The sequence below is a fragment of the Ochotona princeps genome, chromosome 8 (assembly GCF_030435755.1).
Source record: "Ochotona princeps isolate mOchPri1 chromosome 8, mOchPri1.hap1, whole genome shotgun sequence".
In the NCBI taxonomy this organism is placed as follows: Eukaryota; Metazoa; Chordata; class Mammalia; order Lagomorpha; family Ochotonidae; genus Ochotona; species Ochotona princeps.
The window spans coordinates 12,318,292-12,340,234 of NC_080839.1; the positions used below are offsets into that span (position 1 = coordinate 12,318,292).

Below are 21,943 nucleotides of genomic sequence, written 5' to 3' on the forward strand. Positions count from 1 at the left end.
CCGCTCCGCTCTCTGTCACCCGTCTCAGACACTCACTTTTGCTGCTGTAGACATGAGCGTTTTATTTCCTAAAGGAAGAGGTGGGATTGGAGAACTGTCTGTTTTGAAAACAGAGATGCCAGATATTGAAAGGTTCTTTGCTGTGCTGAAAAAGCAAATGGCTTTTTTGGACAGAACAGAAGTAAGGAGTGTTGCACGCGCACACACACACACACATTAAAAAAAAAGATCCTTTAAGATTTCTCAGATATGCACGAAGTCAAACGTGACCTCCAAGTGATGGATGGCAATAGGAAGCCAAGAATTCCACCTGTGCCCTGGTGATGGTGACGGAAGGTGGAGCTGGCTGTAAGCAGATGGCCAGAAACCAGCTACATCTCTCAGGGGGTGGGAGGTGCATGGTGGTAGAAACTGGACACCTGCATCAGAAAAGCCTGGAGGTCTTTAGCATCAAGACTTCCATACCTGCAGCCTTCCCAGTGGCCGCCCAGGTGAGGATGGAGCTGAATCTGCAGAGGGAGAGGCTGGGTTCATGGTGGGGGCGGGAGCGTCAGATGGCAGAGATCCCTGAGCGTAAAATGGAAGTGGCTGATGGAGATCCCTCATTCCACTGCCCAGGAGTCTTGAATCCTCTCTCACTGCCCAAGTTCCTGAGTTCAGACTGTGAGTGTGACTGCGGTGCTGTTCAGTCATGTTACCCGACCAGTAATGCAGACATCGGAATCCATCTGATCGCTGGTAACCGTGAGAGATCATGGATGAAAATGATTTCCAAAGTGTACCTGAATCTGATAGGTCCCTCAGTTCAAATAGGGAGACTTCTGATCGCAATGATACTTGTCTTGGAGATTACTGAACTATGCCTGAATTTCTACATGTTTTTGCACCAAAATATACTTATCTTTTAACTCTGTTTTCCACCAACTCTTTGAAGCACCCTGGGGGTTGGAGGAGTGATATGCGTAAAGGTGTGTGACAGGCAGTGACAGAGCCCGCCAGACATCCACAAAAATCCTCCCTCCTTCTGAGTGATGGGCACAGGTGCCTCTTGACAGACAGAGTTTGGGGACACGTTTCCAAGCCCTCTGGGGCTGGGGGTGTGACTAGGTTCTCCCCAGTGGAATGTGAACAGGTGCAGGGCATGTTCTTTCCAGGTGAAGCCTTTTGGCACTGGACGTGGCCTCACCCTGTTCTCACAGCGGGAGCCCTGGCCCAGGTATTGATCAGCCTTCAACATGTGACAGCAGTGACGAAGCTCTGGGAGTTGGCAGAGCCACAAGGTGGAAGACACATGGGCCATGGATGCTCATGGGGGAGAGAGAAAACTTCTTTAGCCATGAGCTTTTTATTGAAGGGTTGGCAGCGGGGGGTGTCTCATTGGTACAGCACCTGGCCTAGGCTAACCCATGCCACACAGTGGTCAGGCAAGGCTCCTGCTGTGACTGCGGAGGAAAGGACACAACTAAAAAGGAGCTAAGAACAGATCTGACTACTGAGGGAGTAGGAGAGGGGCAGATCAGATACAGTAACTGTGCCTTACTCGCTCCCTGGGGTACCTGGGCTCAAGGCCCCAAGCCCCCTGCCTTTACCCAGGAAGTGAAAGGGGGGTAGATGTTGTGGCACAGCAGGTCAGGTGACCATCTGGGATGCCCACATCCCAGAGCAAAGTGCCTAGTTCCAGTCCCAGCCTCTCTGTGTTTCAGATCCAGCTCCCTGCTGATGTGCCTGGGAAGCGGCAGGTGATAGTTCAGGTGCTTGAGTGCCTGCCATTTCCATGGGAGACCCGGAAGAAATCCCTGTCTCCTGCTTCAGCTTGGCCCAACCCTGACTGTTAACAGGGATTTGAGAGTGAACAGGCAGACGGAAGCGCACTCTCTCTCTCTTTATTTGACTCTGTCTTTCAAACATGTATCAAGAAAGTCAACTCTTGGCTAGGTTTAGGTGCTTGGCATAGCCCCATCCCATAAAGCAGAAAGGAAGAAGGAGAAATGACAGAACAATGACTGCCTTCGGGTTACCCTACACTATAGCTCCGTGTTGGGCTGGGCGTTCTCTCATCAGCACCTGCTGTTTTTTGCACCTGCTGCTCAGACAAGTCTGGAGACAGGGAAGCCCTTGGCAAAGGCAAAGAAGAGTTTGGGTGGAAGATGGGGGTGGCATGAGGGAGGCAGAAGCAGAACTGGAGAGGAGAGAACATCGTTAAGAGAAATCAATGAAGCCAGTAGCTTCTGCAGGTCTCAGATGCAGCCTGGGAGAAGGCACTGGGGCGGTCAAGATTCTGCTGAGTCAGCGATTGCCTCGTAGCTTATATTTATAACAAAACTGTAAGCAGATTGAGATCATTTTTCAGATGGCTGGGTGGTGGCTCATAGTGCGGGCTTGGCAGTTCAGCTCACTCGGGTTCCACTGTTGGCTTGTCCACCTGTTACTCATGTGGCATTGGCCAAGTCCCTTAGCCCCAGTGTGACTCAAATTTCTATGGCCACAAAGTGGGAATGATAACAGAACACATGACAGAGCATGAAGGTGAAGTAAATTAGGGCTCTTAAAAAGTTCACAGAAGGGTCCAGTGCGGTAGCCTAGTGGCTAAAGTCCTTGCTTTGCACATGCCAGGATCCCATACGGGCACCAGTTCAAGTCCTGGTGGCCTCCCTTTCCATCCAGCTCCCTGCTTGTGGCCTGGGAAAGCAGCTGAGAACAGCCCAAAGCCTTGGGACCCTGCACCCACATGGAGATCCTGGCTTCGGATCGGCTCAGCTCCGGCCTTTGTGGCCAGTTAGGGAGTGAACCAGCAGATGAAAGAACTTCTTTGTCTCTCTTTTTCCCTGTAAATCTGATTTTCCAATAAAAATTTAAAAATCTTTTTTTAAAGTTCACAGAAAATCTGTTTTATGAAAATAACTATGGATTTTGTTATGAAAATAACAAAATCTCATGTACCAACAACAAAATGCACTAACATTTTCTACTGAGCTTCTAAAAACTGCTCTCTTGTAGGGCTGGCACTGTGGCATAGGGGATGCAACCACCACCTGTAGTGCCAACATCCCATATGGACACTTGTTTGTTTCTTAGCTGTTCTGCTTCCCATCCAGCTTCTTGCTAACGGCATGGAAAAGCAGTGGAGGACAGTCCAGGTGCACCCTGTGAGCAAGATCGTGCAAGCATGCAGGAGACCAGGAAGAAACCCCTGCTGTCAGCCTGGCACTCCAGAGCACTACATTTGCCTCATTTAAGGGCCATAGCCACAGTGATTACTAGAAAGAAAAGACTGTCTCAGAGACCAAGCAGGGCCCTAGATGGGTGTGAACAAACTTGTGCTTTTCTCTCAGCCACCCTGAGTTCAGGGAAAGTTCCAGCCACGATTGAATAGCTGGCATCAGACTTACCTTACTATTAAAAAATCAAGTCAAAATGCAAGAAGCAACCATATGAGGGCGCTAGACAGCAATGAACACAGGGAAAGGATCTTCCCTGAGCGTCAAAGCCTCTAAAGTGACCAATTGAGGAAGGAGACAGAGGTTAGAATTCAGGTCTGGTAAGGTGGCCACGATTTGAAGGGACGGGGGTCTGGAATGGAGGGAGTCCCAGAGAAGGAGCAGCCCCACATGTCCCTTTGAGTCCTTGGTCAGTTCCTAGGCTGGGCACAAGCAGGGACAGATTCTGGAAGGGTTTGGTGGAATACAGTCCCCGGGGGGAAGCTGAGAGCAGAGCACGAGTCTGGAGGTCCTCTAGCTCTGGAGAGATATCAAGGTTCCGGCCCCCGCTGACATGTAGAACACTGGGGAATACCCTGGGCTTGCCATGGGGACCCCAGGAAGACCATCCTGGAGGATTAGGGGCATGCCTTGAGAGAAGACGACACACTATGAGTGATCCCTAGCACAGGCTATAAGCGATCTTTTACAGGGTGAGTGTAATTTGCCAAAATGTACACCTGCTTGCCAAGACAAAGACAAAACACTTGTGTGAGAGAGGCTAATGGACAGCCTCTACAACATATCGTTCACAATTTCCAGGATGTAATAACAAATCCCTAGATATGAGAGAAAGGAAAAGTGGCTGATCATGAATTTAATAGAATCCAGGGATGACGCAAATGTTGGAGTTAGCAGATAAAGATTCCAAAATAACAACGATCAACATGTTAAATTATATATATATATGTACTTGCAGGTCTGGCGCAGTAGCCTAGCAGCTAAAGTCTTCACCTTGCATGTCCCAGGATCCCATATAGGCACCTGTTCTAATCCCAGCAGCCCTGCTTCCAATTCAGCTGTCTGTTTGTGGCCTGGGAAAGCAGTCGAGGACACCCCAAAGCCTTGAGACCCTGCATCCACATGGGAGACCTGGAAGAGGCTCCAGCCATCTAGCTTAGGATCAGCTCAGCTCCGGCCATTGCAGTCACTTGGGGAGTGAATTAGTGGACAGCAGCTCTTCCTCTCTGTCTCTCCTCCTCTCCGTATATCTGACTTTCCAATAAAAATAAACAAATAAATAAATATATGTATGTGCATGTGCATTTGTACTGAGAGGAAGAGAGAGAGAGAGAGGGAACTCTTATTTGCTGGGTCAGTCCCCCAGATGCCCACAGTAGCTTGGGTCGGGTCAGGTCAGGTTGAAACTGGCAACTCGGAACTCCAGCTAGGTCTCCCATGAGGTTGGCAGTATCCCAGTTACTTGAACCATTATCTGTGCCTTCCAGGGTGTACATTAACAAGCAGCTGATATCAGAATGCCCATGTGGAGAGACTGCTGGGGGAACAGGATCAGGAAGCGCAGACCACGCCTTTGAAGGATACTGGATGCTGCAGCTCTGCATGCCTCATTCCTGCGCCCAGAGGCCCTGGAGTGTCTCAGCCCCCATTCTCGGGTGGCTGACGTTGATGACTGCTGACTGCTGCACATCAGTCAGGGGAAGCGTTGCCACCCTGGGCAGCTGTGGTAGGCCACCTTTGGTGCCATCTCCAAGACCTACAGCTGTCTGGCCCCTGATCTCTGGAAAGACTTCCCTGTCGGGAACTCACAGGCTACCTTGTGCAGAGGACCAAGGCTCCAGCTGTGGCTACCACACAAGACAAAGTGAATTAAGCCTGCTAAAAAATTAATAATTAAAAAAAATTTTTTTTAAATGCATCCAGGACTTAGATCCAGATACTCTCAGGTACAAGTGTTTTAAGTGACAGCTTAACTTCTAGGTCAAATGCCCACCCCTGTGTCTTTATTTATTAATTCATTTAAAGATTTTATTTATCCATTTGAAAGGCAGAATTAAGAGAGAAGGATAAAGACACAAAGAGAGATCTATCCATGGTTTATTCCCGAAGATGGCCACAACAGCTACGGCTGGCCCAGGCTGAGTCCAGGAGCCAGGAACTTCTTCTGGGTCTCAGGTGGGTGCAGAGGTTGAAGCACTGCTGTCTCAGGCACATTAGCAGGGAGCTGGACTGGAAGTGGAGAAGCTGGGACTTGAACCAGAACCCAGAGGGGATGCTGGTGTCACATGCTGCAGCCTAACCCACCAAGCCGCAAGGCTAGCCCTCCCCACTTTATTTTTAAAAGCAGAAAAAAAGAAATGAGCAAGAAGAGGAAGTATACACTCTAGGAGAGAATTTGGCTCTTGTGTTAGTTAAGCTTTGTTCAGGGAAGCAGAACCACTATGCATGATATGGGATCTGGGCTTTATTATAAGAATGAAACCTATTCTAGTCCAGGTTAGGGCAGCTGGAGAAGCAGCCTGTTGAAGGCTGTTGCCTCTGCGTATGCATGACGTTGTAGGTCAGTAGAACCAGCAGACAGGACATAGAGAAAAAGTGAAAGAAAATTGGTACCCAAGGCGACAAGCTGGAATCCACATCTGTCTCTTGTTACATCCAACGCTAACAGCACAGGTGACCTGCTGAAGAAGCTGTCGCCACCTGCCACAGAGCTGCTTGTGGGCCTGACCCCAATATTCCATTAAAAAAGTACAAGAGGAAATGCCAAGAATCCAGAAAGTGTGAATGTAGCAGATGGCAGTAAAGGAGGACAGGGGAACAGGAAGACAGGCGACAAATGGGAGTACAAACCCAAACACATCGGTAACTCCTGTCAGTGTCGATGGGAGTGACAAAGGGGCCTTTGGTGTACCAGTGTAGGTACCACTTGGGGTTCCACATCCCATGTCAAAGTGCCCAGCTTCAGCTCTGTCCCCCATGTCACCCTCCTTTTTCCTGTGCACCATGTGAAGCAGCAGCTGATGACCAAAGTACTTGAGTTTCTACCTCTCAAGGGGGAGATTTGAACCGAGTCCTAGGCTCCTGGCTTCAGCCCTGCCCCACTCCAGCTGTTATGGACCTTTGGGCATTGTCTCCATTTCTGTTCTCTGCCTTTCAAATGTAATGAGTTAACTAAAAAGTAATGGGAATGGGAAAAAAAAAAGCAGAAAAGAATGTAAGGAAGATGTGCAACCAAGTTAAGAAAATCTAACCAATGTGCACTTGAAATCTCTGAAAAGAGAGAAAAGGAAGAATTAAAAGAAATGATTTGGAAAAATGCTGATAATAATTAGAAAACTGATTTGAAGAAGCGAAGATCCAATTTGAAGAAATTTGCAAAATTGATGATCTGACTGGATGAATAAATCCCAGGCAGGATGACTCAATGAAAAGCACAATTCATCATCACAAAGTCCAGAGGTTAAAGAAGAAGCACTCGAAGCACCCGGGGAAGATAGGCGTTTCATTCAGAGGAATGTCAAAGCTGGGGATGGGAAACTTTGTAACAAAGCCCCAGAAGCCAGCACACAATGATACACATTTCCTAAAAAGCTCAAAGACATGTCAGGGGAACCTAAAATTTTATACCCAGCTAAACACCTTCCAAAAATGAAGGGTGAAGTCAAACGTTCTGAGTTAAATGGAACTGCCAGAATTGACCATCTGTGGGACACATCTCTCAGGACGGCACTTGTTGTATGTGAAGCTGGTCACCACAGGACTCATCACTAGGGACCCTCACCCGTCAGGGTGGAACCAAGGCCTGTGGCCACTGCAAGGGGTCAAACTTCACCACTCTTGGTTAAGTGGCACTGACTCCCGTGGGAAGCACGAGAGGACCTGGCTACTTAGCCGTGTGGCTTCTCCTCCAGAGGTCGACGTGGTAGGGGGCCTCTTGTTGCCCTTTAGTTGCCCAGTGACCCATCAGTGCACTCCCAGGGATCAGGAAGAAGAGATCTCTTTTCCTGTCTCCTTCCCTGTACAAGGCATGGCCAAATCCCTTCTGTTGTTGCCAGGAATGACAAGACTCTAAAGAACACTAGGAGGGCACCTGGTGCTTGAGCCCTCTTCCTGCTCCCCAGTCCCCCAGTGATGGGAAAGCCCTACTCCCTCTCTCACCTCTCTTCCAGAAAGGCTAACCAGTTCCAGCACAAAAGACCTGAGTACGGCAGCAGGGTCTCACCAGCAGCTTGGCTCTGACCACTTAGTTTATGCCATTGCCCATCACGAGGGTCAGTGGGTTTTTCTGGGCAAATTTGCTTCTTGGCTAAACATGATTTTCCCACCTCTCCATGCAAGGGGTCTGGGTGAGTCTGAGACAAGGGGCCCACAAGTGTGCATTCCTCCCCTCAATGGCCTCGTCTCCAAAGCTGGGGAAGACTCCCCTACCTCCAGCTTGTGACACACCCAAGCTCATGGGGGTGCTCTGTTCACGGAGGAGCTCCAGGCACCTGCTTACTAGCTGGGGTCATTCTGCTCTGACCCCTGCTGTCTGTACACCAGAGCCTGAGCACTGATGCCTGCCCAGGAGGCAGTCCTGGCAGACTTGCCCTGCCCGCTCCCCTTTCCCCCTGGCTTTCGCCCCAGTCACTCGCAGCCATCAATCCTCGGGTTTTATGATGCTGACGCAAAGTGCTCTCTGGTCACATCCTCACTGCTGATCTGTGAAGATAGCTGGACAACGTTTTTTTGTTTGAACTCGAGCCGAGGCCCCAAGGGTGGCTTGGGAATTTCCATTTGGGACGCTCGGTGCCAGCATTTCAGCCGCTATCGCAGAGCTCACTGACAGCTCAGATGCCCTGCGTCTGTGGGACAGTGATGGATGATTCAAGATTTGAGGCGGAAAGGAGCAGGGGAGAGGCTGGAACCTAGCTCTGGGAGCTGGAAATCTTGGATCTGAACCTCAGCTTTGATACGCTGCGTGGGGCCCAGTGCCTCTGGACACTGACAGTGAAGGAACTGGGTGATGAGGAGGAAGAGGAACATGATGATGGCAGCTCCTGTTGAGTGCTCACCGTGCATCAGGCAGGCCTGGTGACACTGGGTCACCTTCATGACACCCCTGTAAGGTAGACACTACCCTATTCACGATTGCGTGGAGTAGAAGCTGCTTTGCAGGGAGCTGGGTTGGCTGAGGGAGGTGGCCTCGGAGGCCAGCGTGAGCGTCAGCCAGACCCAGATGGGGGAAAACAGTCTTAGATTCTTCTAACTCAGAGAGAGACAGAATTTTAGCTGAAGTCTCAGCCCCTGCATTAACTCATTCCTCAAGCATTTGCCCCTGTCTCTACCCTGCACCTGCCAGGTACAGTCAATGAATGTAGCAGACACCACCCCAGGCTCCAGGTGTTCCACTTGTTCCCCGGGGGAGACATACACTTAAACAGATAGAACAGAGCGTGGCAAGGAGGTGCTACTGTCCCAGAGCAGGGCTCCTGGGTGTTCTACGGGTGAAGGAGAGTGAGGGCTGGGTTCCAGTACTGGGGATGGGATAGCTGGGAGTGGGGGAGGGAGGACTGGAGTGGCTTAGAGTGTGAGCAGGGAGAAGGAGTCAGACTGGCAGGTGGGCAGGGCCAGGCTAGGAGGTGAGCAGGACTAATGGCTCCCCTCACCTTGCCTGACAGTGGGGTGCACAGATAAGACAAACCCCTTACTGTGACTTGGGACGATGACAGGAAATGCCACCTGTGTTTCATCTATTACTTAGTGTTTCCCTCCTCTGAGATCTTCCGCCAGCTTCCTGGGATTTGGCTGTGTCTTGTACAGGGATAAAAGAAAGTGCTGAAGTGACTCCACACATTTTTGCTCCTGTTTTCCCCCCTCTACCTTTTCGTAGGGAACCCTGGTAGGATTTCCAGGCTCTGTAGCCAAGCTGGTGGTCATTGTGCTATTCAACCCATCCATGAAGCGTCCCACCTGTCAACCCTCATAGCTACTGTTGACTTACTCACTGTTGACTCTGGGGTGTACATGTCAGCATATTTCAACAAGTAGCCTTTCACTTGTGGGATCTTTGACTTGGGTGTGTCCACAATGTCATCTTGGGTCTCTGAAAACAGCAACTAGATTATTCTGTTAAGTACTTGACCTTTTGTGGGTCTTAGTAACTGTTTACTCCTGCATTGTTTGTTCACTTCATAGAGCTTAGTGCTTCTCTTTGATGCTGCTGGCTTCCTCAGTGGCTCTCGGGCACACACCTGTGACCTAGGTTTGGCGCCACGTGGATCTATGCCTGCAGATGGGTGCTTGCCAAGAGGGGCGTGCCCAGCCTGCCTCCTGGTGGCCTCACCCTCCTGGATTAGGGGGGCCCCTGCCACTCACGTGGCCCTGCTCACAGGTGCCTGGATCCCTCTGTGCTCTGCTGTCACTTCCCACGTCCGAGGTCTATAGCTCTTCCTGTGTGACTTCCTCCTTCCGTGGGACCCCATGTGCTTTCTGCCGCTCAGTTACCCCTATGGCCACTACGGCCATCCCTCTTTGTTCTCCGGTGACCATTTCTGTGCTTCCTAGGAGAGCTGCCAGCAGCTTGCACTGTGCTGGCTTCTCCCACCTCCTTTGCTTAACACACATTAAGGAGCCATGTGTGTCTCAGCAAATGTGTGTTCAGTAGGGGTGCAATAAACAGACGCCCAGGGATGCCACTGGGAACACTTGCCTTGCACATTAAAGTGCCTGGAATATAAAGTCCCAGCTCCACTCTACAGTTCCAGCTTCCTGCCAAGGCTCAAATGTTTGGGTCCCTGCCACCCATGTGGGAGACCTGGATTAAATTTCTGGCTCCTGGCTTTTGCCTGGCCTAGTCTTGGTTGTTCTGGGCATTTGGGGAATGAACCAGTGGATGGGAAATTCTCTATCTTGCTCTCTCTGTCTCTCTTCACCCCCGCCCTGCCTCTCCCCCCACCTCCCTCTGCTTTCTTTCTTTCTTTTTTTTTCAGATTTTTTGAAAAACATCAAGTGGCAGAGTTATAAGGAGAGAGGAAGGGGCCCAGGACTACAGCACAATATAGTGTGTTGATCTGCTGACAGCCATGTTGGCAAGCCAGTTCGAAACCCGGCCGCTCCACTTCTCAACCAGCTCCCTGTCAATGGCCTGGGAAGGCAGTGGAGGATGGCCAAGTCCTTGGGCCCCTACACTCAAATGGGAGACTAGGAAGAAGTCCTGGCTCTCGGCTTTACCCTGACCCTGTTCTGGTCATTGCAAGCCATTGGGGGACTGAACCAGCAGATGGAAGATCTCTCTCTTCTGACTTTCCCTGTCTGTCTGTAACTCTGCCTTTCAAATAAATAAATAGTAGATGATTGACAGATGTCAGATAATAGGTAGATAGGTATCTTGGCAGGGTTCTCACCAGTCCATCCTGGGCCAGGTGCGTGCCCGAGCCAATGGGTATTCCTGTGCCTTTGGATAGCAAAGAGTCCTCATTGCCACTAATGGTTAGAACAAGATGAGGCTGTGTTTTGTTTTGTTTGAGTATAATAAGCAAGAGCCTTCCATAGGTGCCAAGAGCTGAGCAGTAGAGCTGGGTCCTGGCAGCAGAGTCTGAGGCCTTTGAACACGGGCCCCCGGCACGCCCTGACGCCACCAGGCTCCTAGCTTCACACCCCACCTGTGTAGCTGACTGGCACTGTCCTGCAGCCTGTCTCTCCCCGCCGCCACCTGCCTCCCTAGGACCCGGATGTCCTACGTGCTTCAGATGTGGGCACTACTGCCAAGCCCCACCTCCTAACTCCAGGCCTGCCCCTCCTGACTTTCCCATAACAGAACGCCATCATGCCACTCTCCTGACTGCTCAGGACCCAAACCTGGGCAATATCAGGGCTCTGCCCTTTCTCTGTCTCTTGCACCCTACATCCTGTCTAGCATCACCACACTCCTTTAGTCCCTTCCTCCAAATCCTGGGGTGCCTGCGTGACCCTGAGCGTGACTGTCCCCTTCACCCCTAAGGCTCATTGTCATCCGGGCACAGCTAGATGAGGGTCCAGGACCCAGCTGGCTTCCTCCCCTTGGGTTGGAGTCCTGCTAACCCCTCTGCCTGGACAGCCTAGTCCTGGGCCCTCGGTGGCTGTCAGCTTCTTATTCAATCATTGTGGTCCCTTTGAGCTCCTCCCCCAACTCTTTTAGGAGATTTGTCATTTCCATGTGATAGCCTCTGGGACTCTACCGTGAATTCTTTGCCATGCCCCAGGGCCCAGGACAGCACCTGCCGAACAGGCACTTCCAGTACTTGTCCTGGGTGGGCAGTTGGATGCTCTGGGTTGACCTGGGGACAGAGAGTAGAGGAGGGGGAAGGGCTGGGAGCCACAGCTGGCCCTAGGAGGTTCGATTATGAGTTCCCTCTGCAGTGGTGGCTGCCAGCTGGAGCCTGGCTCAGGTTCTGGCCACCATGCGCTGGCTCTGTCCTTACTGCCCTCACACAATGCCCACCTCAAGGCTGGCCCTGTGGCTGGAAGTATTTCACACAGGCTCTAGGGTAACATGAATAATTCCCCTCTGGTGTCCCTCATTAGCCTGACCGGGAGGAGAGGTGGGGGTTCAGAGACTCCCTGCGAGTCCCCTGGTCACCTCGCCAAGGGGTACAGCTGGGGCACGGTGCAGTCCCCAAGGCTCCCTGTCATATGGAGATGGCCTTCAGAGGACGCTGTGCAGCAGCACTGGCCCAAGCATGCCTGCAAATATCCATCTGACTGCCCCATGGGGCAGGACCCAGGCAGGAGCAGCTTCCCCTTACCATCACCAGGTACCCCTACCCTGGCAGGGTGCTGTGGCCAGATCTCTCCACCTCAACCCTGCGACTCAGCCATGCCAGATCTCCCTCCCTCCCCGCCCAAGGCTGCAGCAGTCTGGAGGCAGCTGTGGCTGGGGCCTCCGTCAGAGGTGAGGAAGTTTTTGATCAAAGCGGCCGCAGGCGGAGCAGGTAGGTCAGGGTCTGCAGCAAGAATGGGAGCCAAGGGGGCCCTGGCATGGAAGACAGGAGGGGAGGAGCAGGCCCCGGACAAAGGGCCTGAGTTGGCATTTTCAGGTTTGCATTTGGAGACAATTAGGTGCTGAATTATTAAAGACGCCGCGGGCCAGAGGCTGTTTTTGAGAAGGCATGAGTAAGCAGGGCCATCTCACGGCAGCGCGCGGGATCGAAGCCGATCAATGGCGGCGTTGGCTGCCAAGAGGCGCTCGGCTTAGCGGTGGACGCTTGTGCCGGCCGACCCCTGCACACACACCTCAGACCCCTCCTCAGCGGCTGGCACCCACCCACAGCTGGTCACAGTTGGCGGCTGCTTAACTTCCCTGGGCCTCAGAAGTTACATCTGAGAAATGGGTTGATCATGTCTGCCTGGTGCCCAAAGTGGCCGACACTCAGCCAATCCTGTCCTTCCAGTCCCGTGGAACCCGAGATGGCAGCAGATGCCTGGGCTCTGGTTTTTACCCAAGACCCCTGGCTTAGAGAAAATATAGTTTGCTGTCTCAGAAGTGGACCTGCAGTTCAGGTCATTCCAAGCCTTTCTGGGTCCCCTGGGCTACAGTGAGCCTCGTTCCTGCGCTGCAGCCCCTTCTGGTCACTTGGAACTGCCCCGGGCTCCTAGCCACCCAGGTCTGCAGGGCAAATCCAAGGGCTGACAAAGGCTGGCGCCAAAAGGGAGGCTGACCTCTGGGTGTTCCTACAAAATGTCAGCCCCCGGATCAAGGAGCTGCATGGGCTGGGCTGCTGCCCACCAAGATCAAGGACAGATCTGTACGGATCCTTCAATCAAGGATTGAGAATGGGACTGTGAGGATGTGAAGCTGGTGAACGTACATACATGGATGCATGCACAGATACATACAAGCACACACAAGTCCGCACAGTGCACTCGTACACACCTGTACGCCACATGCACACATACACACACACAAAAAAAGATTCAGATCTGAGAAAGAGGAAGACCACTGGTGCCTGCTGCCCTCTGGTGGGAAGAAGGGGGGATGCTGGCTGAGCGCTCTGGGAGGGTGGGGAGGGAGGCGGTGTCCTGTCTGCCCAGAGCCGCCCCCTGCCCCCCACGCACTCAGCCACCTGCTTCATCACGTGGCTCTGCTTTTTTCCTTGAGGGTCCCTGAGCAAGGCACAATGACATTTCCTCCCAACCCAGAGAATCTGGAAGCTGTCTCCCCTCCCTGAGGACAAGGACAGGGAGCTGGCAGCTGCTGGACAGCCACACCCACCATGCTGGGGAGGGGCTTGGTGCCAGAAAGGTGGTCTGTGCCATGCAGCAAGGCAGACGTTGACCTAAGTGTGTGAAAAGGGCTTGAGGGACAAACCGGGGATGCTCCAAGCTTGCCTTGGGAGCCGACCAGCAGAGCTTGCAGGTGGAAAGTCTAGTTCTGGTTTGAGCACCTGGCTAGGCTATCTTCAGCTCTCCCTCTCCCGGGATGGGGATGGGGCAGCCTAGGGGGACCTTTGGCCTTGCTGACCAAGTTGGGAGGAATTTGAGGAATTCCATACCCTGAAAACCTTCCATCCAGCACCCAGCACCCAGCACCCAGCAATTTCCCAGAAAGGGGGTGGGGAGGGGGCAGATCTAGAGGGTGCATGCTCACAGCCATGAAACACTCCATAAAAACACCGGTGCTTGGTAAGCTAAGCCTCTACTTGAAGCATCAGAATCCCATTTCTAGTCTTGGCTGCTCCACATCGGATCCAGCTCCCTGCTGATGTGCCTGGGAGGGCAGCAGAGGATGGGTCAAGAAGTGCTTGCGTCCCTGCACCCAAGTGGGAGACCCAGGAGAAACTCCTGGCTCCTGGAACCAGCAGGTGGAGGACTTATCTCTCTTCTCGCTCTCTAACTGGCTTTCCAATAAACGTTAATAAATCTTTAAAACAGCAATAACAACAGCAAGAAACAACTCTCGCTCTCTGAGGCACCTGCCTGGTCCCTCAGGCGTGTGCTCCTCAAGAAACCTTGCTACCTTGTTTTCCACCATTCTCTGTCTGCATTGAAGTTCGTCCATCAGCCTTCTCCACTAACACTCCTATTGCGCACTCCTCTCATTCTCTCTGGCTGTGAACAGTCAGGCCATGGTGAGGGACAGGGGTTAGAGGCAGCAGCGGGGGTGGGGAACTGGAGAGCTCCAACCCCGGGGGGGGGGGCAGGAATGGCACTACCTCACTACTGCGCTTACCCTGAGCTCCACCTTCTTAGCAAGGCTCGGGGAGAGCTGCTGAGAGGCAGGGCTGGGTAGCCCCTGCCCTGGAGTATCCAACAGCCACCCACACACCCCACACTCCCCAGGCCTCTGGAGCAAGCATAATCGGGAGAAACCCCAGGATGTACAGCCACTCCTTGACCTTGAACATCCTCCCCCCTGACCTTCATTTCACAGGCCCAGGAAGGGAAAGCCAGTTCCTGTTGCTACCAGCTCTGCCACAGTGGCTGGCCGGGTCCCGTTGCCCTGGCTGAAGCTTCAAGATCACCATCCGCTGTGCCCATCGAACAGACAGGCAAACCGAGACTCAGAGAGACTGGGGTGCTTTTTCCATGCACCTGACGGCAGCCTTCTCCGCTACCTCATGCTTCTCATGGCCGTTTTACAGGTGAGGCAATTGAGGAGGGATCAGAAGTGATGTTCTCTGCACAAAGCTGTGGCGGGATGAGACTCGGTCCTTCTGGCTCTGCTACTGGCTCTGCCGCTCAGCTGGGTCCCTCGCTCAGGACTCTTGCTCAGTGTCTGCCTGCAGGATGCTGATGGCGTCTTTAATTCATCACAAGGTAAGTCAAGCCAGACGGGCCCAGCTCTGCCTGCGACTTTGGCTCTCTGCAGCCTCTGCCCGCTCCTCTCTTCACCCCCTGCCACCACCTGCCTTGTGCCAGGCTGCCCAGGGTACAGGCGCTCCCTCCTGCCTCGCAGACTCCAGGTCTCCTCCCTCCCTGTGGGGCTTGGGCGGAGGTCCAAGGAGACTCCAGGCTGACCAGGCAGGACCCACTAGCCTCGCTTGAGTTCAGACGCAGCCTACTCTCAGCCGCCCCTTTTTGTTCTCCCAGGTAGCTCCTCCCCAGCTTGAGGAGAGTCAAGACCAGCAGCACTCAGACCTGACAGAGCCTAGAGGTGGACCAGCAAGCCCAGGCTTTGGGCTCTAGGGGAGGTCCAAGAGATCCAAAGCAGTGGGCACCACCCTCAGGCAGCAAACACCTACCACTCCCTCCCTCTCCTCTGCAGATGCACATGGTCCACTTGCAGAGCCACCGTCCTGGCTTCCGATCAGGTGGGAGGCTTTGTTCCTGTCTCACGAAGGGAGAAAGAAACTGAGGCCAGCAGAGGAGCAGAGAGAGCAAGAGGGTGCACCTGCCAGCCTGCAGGCAGACGGAGGGCTTCCTGGACTGGGGAAGACTCAGCAGCCACAGGACGCCCCTTTTGCTGTGACAAACCGGGAGTCCTGGGGGACTCTGACTGGCCTGCCCTGAGCCTCTTGAACTTGCCCCCCAGGTCTAGACTCAGACCTCCCTCTGCAAGTCCTGGCAATGTCAGGACACGGTCTTCCTAAGCCCAGAGATGCAGTGTTGCTCTTCCATGTTTTAAACCATTAATATTCTACGGATTTTGAGGGGATGGAGATCCGGTCATTGCAGCCAGGGCCCCTGGGGTAGCTAGCAGGTTGTCAGCAGCTGTGAGCACCACAGACAACATCAGTGGCTTGGTGCTCTGGTGCTTGGGACAGACATGGCACCCAGGATTCTTGCCAAGGACCCAGCAGCGGCTCCCCTGCGCCAGCCTGGTGCTCCCTGTTCTGGGGGCTGCCCAGCTCCTGGGGAAACACAGATGGGAGCGTCCCCTGGACACAACATCTGTCTTAAATGGAAGAAGCTGGGGGAGGAGGGCAGGTAGGGAAGGGGTAGGCTCAGGGAGCACTGCCTCTCCCTCTGTCTTTGGCTGGACTTGGGTCCATGAACACTGTGGCGAACAACCTAGGGGGTGGTGCATTCTGCCTGGCCACCCACTGCTCACAGGTCACAGAGAGGAGCAATGGAGCTCAGAGCCTGGGGTCCTTCCAGGCCAGCTGCCAGAGCCTCTATCCCTGGCCCTCCCAGCCCCAGAGCAGCCCTCCCCACACCCTTTCCCAGGGGACACGGCAGAGCAGCCCTCACCTCGAGCCAGGTTCCCAGAGATGAAGCGGAAGAAGAGGCTGATGATGCTGCCCAGCTGCTCCTTGCAACCCTGCTGGCATTCTCGCAGGCCTGGGTTGGGGGGCTCGCCACGCCCTGCCATCTCAGCCCTGCCCTGTTCCTCCCTCAATCTGCCTGTCTCCCCACCCAGACACAGCAAGCACTGTTCTCTTTCTAGAATGTTCCCTCCATGTCCCTTTGCTCCTGTTCTGTCTGCTCTGGGCATCTGTCCGCTTCTCTGGGCTTCTCCAAAGTCAGAGCCCCCATGGGCGGCCAGGTCACTGCTGGCGCCCTGCCTCTGCCAGTAGCTCCCACGGTGGGGCCCTTTGCCTCCCACATCCAGGACTCGCTGCTCCAGGAGGTGGATGGGCTCCTGCAGCTGCCCAGGCTGGGAGGGGTCAGCCGGGGGTGGGTGCTGCTTCTGTGCTCCCGGCACCAATGGGAGAGGTGCCACTGTCCTGATTCTTGGCTTGGGTGTGATCTCACCACAGATGGATCACACCCTGCTCCCAGGGCATCTCTGTAGCTGGAGAAGCAGCAGCCTGCTCCCACCTGCTCCCTGACCTTCAAGGCTCTGGACTGTAGATCTGGGGGGATGGGCAGGGTCCTGGGCTTCCGCTGCCTCCTGGCCTCTGACCTCTGCTTCCTGACCATCCCCCTCCCTGGCCCTTCTGGTGATTTTCTAGATAGAAAGGGAGATGAGGGGGCACCAGTATGGGACCTCCCATGGTCCCCTGCTCTCCATTTATTCTGCATCTGACAGGTACCAGGCATCTTGCTAAGTCCTTTGGGGCACCAGGGAGTATGCTTGGTCACCAGAACACCCCTGCAGCCAGGGTGGCTCTACTCTGGTGAATGAAATGTAGGCAGGAATCTTCCAGAGGTTTTTGTGAGCGCTGCTTTATCAACACAAACACTGCCATGCTCCTCCTCCTCTGCCACCCAATCTCTCCTGCCTCTGTGCTGGAATGAGGCCACGACAACCGGAGCCAAACCAGCCACCTTTCTACCTTGAGGGAAAGGTCAGAACAACTGAAGGTGCTGGCCCTGACATTTCCCAAGCTGCCAAGCTAGGGCCAGCCACGACCCGGACCAGGTCTGTCTCACCTAGGAGACAAACACACCTGGGTCTTGGCTAAGCCGCTGGGATTTTCATCATGGGCGAGTGTAGACAAGGTGAAAGAAACATCACCGCCAAAGCACAAGTCGAACATCGAACTTTCTGCTGCTTAAACAGGGCAGGCCCATGGGTGTTGTGCCTCAATGAGGCAGCTGCCCCGAGCTGCCACTCCCCCAGCCAGAGGCTCAGCAGGGTCCACACCCCCAAACCTGCTCCCAGGGTTTGTACCTCTTATGGCTACTACGCTAGGTGAGGTGATACCAGTGCCTGGGCTGAACTGGGAATGGAGGTTACTGCTCAGCCCTCTGCACTGCCCACACCGCTCACGCTGCTGACACCAAGGGCCTGGCAAGGGTGTCTCCTCACACCTGGGGCCACGTGGTAAATTGATGCGAGCTTCGCACTCACACACATGAAGGAGTTGTTGTGCCCTCCTCTCCTGGGGTCTGGTGACTTGTTTTGGCCAACAGAATGTGGTAGGAGTGATCCTGTGTGCCAATGTAGTCCCCGTTTAGGTCCCGAGGGAACTTGCAGCTTCCTCCTGTCCCCCACCCCAGGTGGAGATCAGCCATCAGGTGAGGGCTCCGCGTGCCAGAGAACGCCATGTGACGAGGGTGCCTGGACAGCCATGTAGAGAGGTGGCCTCTGATACGGTGGCACACGCTGCCCCTGCCTGTCCAGCCCACTGCTGATGCCAAGCAGAGTAGGAACGGTCGGGGGGGGGGCTGCCCAACATTCATGCAACTGAGAGGAAGAAAACATGGCTATTTCACGGCACTGCATGGTGGGGATAACAGAGTGGACCCGGATGACACTGCATGGTGCAGATAACAGAGGGGACCTGGATGACACTCCATGGCAGAGATAACAGAGGGGACCCGATGACACTGCATGGCGGATAACAGAGGGGACCCGGATGTTGTTCCCTCCACCTGGAGTTTGGGCTGGGAGCAACTCTTTCTGGAGAAACCCTCTTTCCCAATTCTTTCTCCCAGCTCCAACTGTGCGATTCTCTCTCTTTCTTCGCCGCTCCCCCCTCATTGAAAGGCAGAGTTGCAAAGAGGGAGAGAGAGAGAGAGACATACCTTTCATCTCTTGGTTCACTCCCCAGATGGTCACAAGAGTTAAGGTTGAGTCAAGGCAAAGCCAGGAAGCAGGAGCTTCATCCGGGTCTCCCATGTGGGTGCAGGGATCATCCTGCTTTTCCCAGGCCGTTAACAGGAATGCTAGTGCCTCAGGTGGTGAATTTACCTGCTATCCCTCAGAGGCAACCCCTAGCTGTTCATTTCCTATACTTCTGAAAAGGGGAGAAGTTTTAACAGCCATGTAATCAACTTTCGCATAAATCCTTGAAAATCTGAATGTGGTCTGACAACTGTCTTGGCAACATGATGTCCATGTTGGTGCTTCAACACGCTACAATTCTCTCAGTGCAGTCATCCTGCAGGAGCCTTAAGGGGTTGCTGCCAGGACCTGCAGAGAGATCAAGCCTTTGTATCAAGCAGTGTAAGAGGTGGGCGCCTGGCCTAGCAGCTAGGGTGCCCTCATTTCATTCTGGAAAACATGGCTTCAACAGCTGGCCCCAGCACTTGACTCCAGCTTCCTGCTAATGCGTGTTCTGGAAGGCAGCGGGGAATGGCTCAAGGAGTTGAGTTCCTGCTGCTCATGTGGGGAAGCCTTGATCGAGTTCCTGGCTCCCAGCTTTGGCCTCAGCCCAACCCCAGCTGTTACAGGCATGCGGAAGAATCAAACAGCAAGCAGATGGGAACTTTTGCTGTGTCTTGGTTTCTGCTTGTCTCTCAAACCTGTTTGGCTAAACAGGTGCAGTGTTTTCATCCAGTCTACTCAACGTACCTGAAATCATCTCTGGGTGACTTGTAAGGCCTCATACAATGTCCATTCTGTCTACATTGTTGTGACACTGTGTTGTCTAGGGAGAAATAGAAAGGGAAAAAAGCCTGCGAAGGCACATTTTTTTTTTTTTTTTTTTTTTTTTGTAACGAGCAGGTTTGGTTTCCAGTTGGTTGAATCCATGGATGCAGAATCTGCAGTTATGGAGGGCAAAGATTGCTCATGTATCCTTCGGCATTGGGTTCCCCCTACCCCCATGTCCCCATCCCTCTGCCACCACCTCTGTCAGATATGCTGCTGGTGGCAGCCACAGACTCATGATTTCCCACATGATCATGTCCCCTGAGTAGCTCCCAGAGCGGAGGCCAGCAGGGTTCATGCAGTGCTGGGCCTCCACTCTGGGACACGGACGTGAATGAGTGAGAAACCTGGATTTTGCGTCACACCGAAGCATGTGGCTGCCACCCCAGTGTCCCCACCAGAGCAGCCAGGAAGTGAGGCCCTCCCCATGCGGCAGGTGCAACCCTAGCTTTGGCATACCAGGGCCACCATTTTCTGGTTATCCCCCAGCTTCTGCAAACTCCCCGAGGCCTGGGGCCACTGTGTCTCTACTTAACCCTGGGCAACCTGGATTCTGTTACCCACAGCTAGGACCCCAGGTTATCCATGGTATCATTAGTCCAGCCTGACAGTCTCATTGTGGAGTTAGTCTGGGCTTAAGGCTTTGGCCCTGCCCCAGGATACACAACCAGCTAGGATGGCCCAAGATGATGGTTGAGAAGTGTTGCTAAGTCTCAACCTCTGGGTCATTCGGGAGGGTCCCCCAGGTTTCCTGTCTGAGGAGGGGCCTCCTACTGAGGGGGGGAGATATGAGTCCACGTTGCCTGTTTTAAATATACAACCACCAGGGCCCACACATCCTAGAGGCCACCACTGCTGGATATCTCCCAGCTCTGTTCTGGAGTCTTGGCAGTCCAGAGTATAACCAGCTGGCCCAGTCCTGCATCTCCTGCCCACTCCTTGCCAAGCTTCCATCCGTTGGGCCTTGGCTTCCGCTCCCAGCTGTCCCAGGCTTCTGTCTCCCTGGCCCCACTGCTGCTGGCTGAAAAAAACCCAACAACAAGGGCGCAGTGTGTGGGCTGCCCAGCTGCCACAAGCTCCCAGGCACCCAGGGTGCCCACTGGGGCCCGCTAGGCACGTGCACAGAACTGCTGTGAATGGGGCCCATTGTCCTGGGCAGCTCAGCCTCTGGAGCTTCCTTGCTCTGCACTGGGTAGTGTTTCTCACACACACACACTCCTCGGAGAGACAGCGCTGCCTCCTTGAGGGAAAGCCACAGGAGGAGACCAGCTGTGGGAGCCCAGGCTGAGGGGGACTGGGCGTCATTTTTGGTGCCTCACACCATGAGGTCCCAGGGCTCCCTGGGGACACCCAGGCCAGATGGGTCCTCCAGTTCAGGGTCCAGCTGGAGGCCCAATGCCCTCCCGCCCCACGCTCCACTGCTACTGGGTACAGCACCTCTCCTGCTAGCTCCCGTGGAGTCTTCAGTAGCTCAGGATGATGAGCTCAGCGTTGTCTACCTCACACCTTTGTCTGGGGTCCAATGCCTGCATGGAGCCTGGTGACCCTGTCTTTGTCCCTGCCCCTCCTGTTCCACTGTGTGCCTTGGACTCGCTCGCACACTGCCTAGTGGTAGAGGACCCACTGTGGAGAGGTGGTGGCCTTCAGCAGATGCCCCCACCAGAGCCCTTTGCAGTGGCTGTGAACACACCATGTCCTCTCCGGGCTCGTCGGGCTTGACGGCTGCCATCACGGATGTGCTGCGAGCCTCACTGTCAGCCTCACGCATGGCACCGGAGCAGCTGCAGGATCCACGGGGGGGATGGGGAGGAGGGGGAAAACAGGGGCGGGTGTCTGCTCCCAACTCCCTTTGAATACCTGCTACCACCAGGAAAGCCCAGAAAGACTAGGCAAGTCACGAATGATGTGAATCCGTGCACCAGGTGCCACTTTTGAGCCTGCTCTGGCTCACCTACGCTCTTAGCTCCCGCCGCTGCTGCCTTGCTGCCTTGCTGCCCTGCTGCAGAGGGGAGCTTAGCCCAGGGACCTCCTTCCCATGGACTCTGTTTGTAGGTGCACTTAGTGGTCTTGTGTTTCTGCCACGCCCCACCCCTGCTTCCTACCAAGTAAAGCTTGTGGGACACCTATAGGTTCATCCACATGTGCTAGTACTTCCATGGAAAAGCAAGGGAACCGTTGCTGCCCAGGGTGTTGGAGAGACAGAGGCTGAGAAAGAGAACTCCCAGGGGTGGGGTTGGCAGGTAAAGGACAAGAACCTGGCAAGCAGCTGTTGGGTCCCCTCGTGCACAGGCCTGGGCCACTGCACGTAACTGCCAGCCACTGGGCCCCTCGGGCCGTCTCCTCCATGCATGACGCCTTGGAAGGCTGGGACCCCCGTTGTATCCTGGTGCCTGAGGTTCCCTGGAAGTCACACCGTGAGAGAGGGTCCAAAGCCAAAAACCAGATGCAGCGAGTGGTCAAGGTCAAGTGTGTGCCTTTTCCTGAAGGTCAAAGAGGCAGATAGATG

General features: G+C 54.1%; 1 protein-coding gene across 2 annotated transcripts in view; it reads right to left on the bottom strand.

Annotated features, from left to right (window-relative positions):
* KCNIP3 (potassium voltage-gated channel interacting protein 3) overlaps positions 1–21,943 on the bottom strand; it is a 65,654-nt gene that overhangs the window by 31,772 nt on the left and 11,939 nt on the right. The window contains exon 1 of one of the 2 annotated variants that reach the window (XM_058667604.1): positions 16,368–16,720. The exons of the other annotated variant lie outside the window; for it this stretch is intronic. Coding sequence (XP_058523587.1) covers positions 16,368–16,611 — 244 coding nt within the window. The 5' untranslated portion in view covers positions 16,612–16,720. Of the gene's footprint in view, positions 1–16,367; positions 16,721–21,943 lie in introns of those variants that run through there. 2 annotated transcript variants of the gene reach the window in all.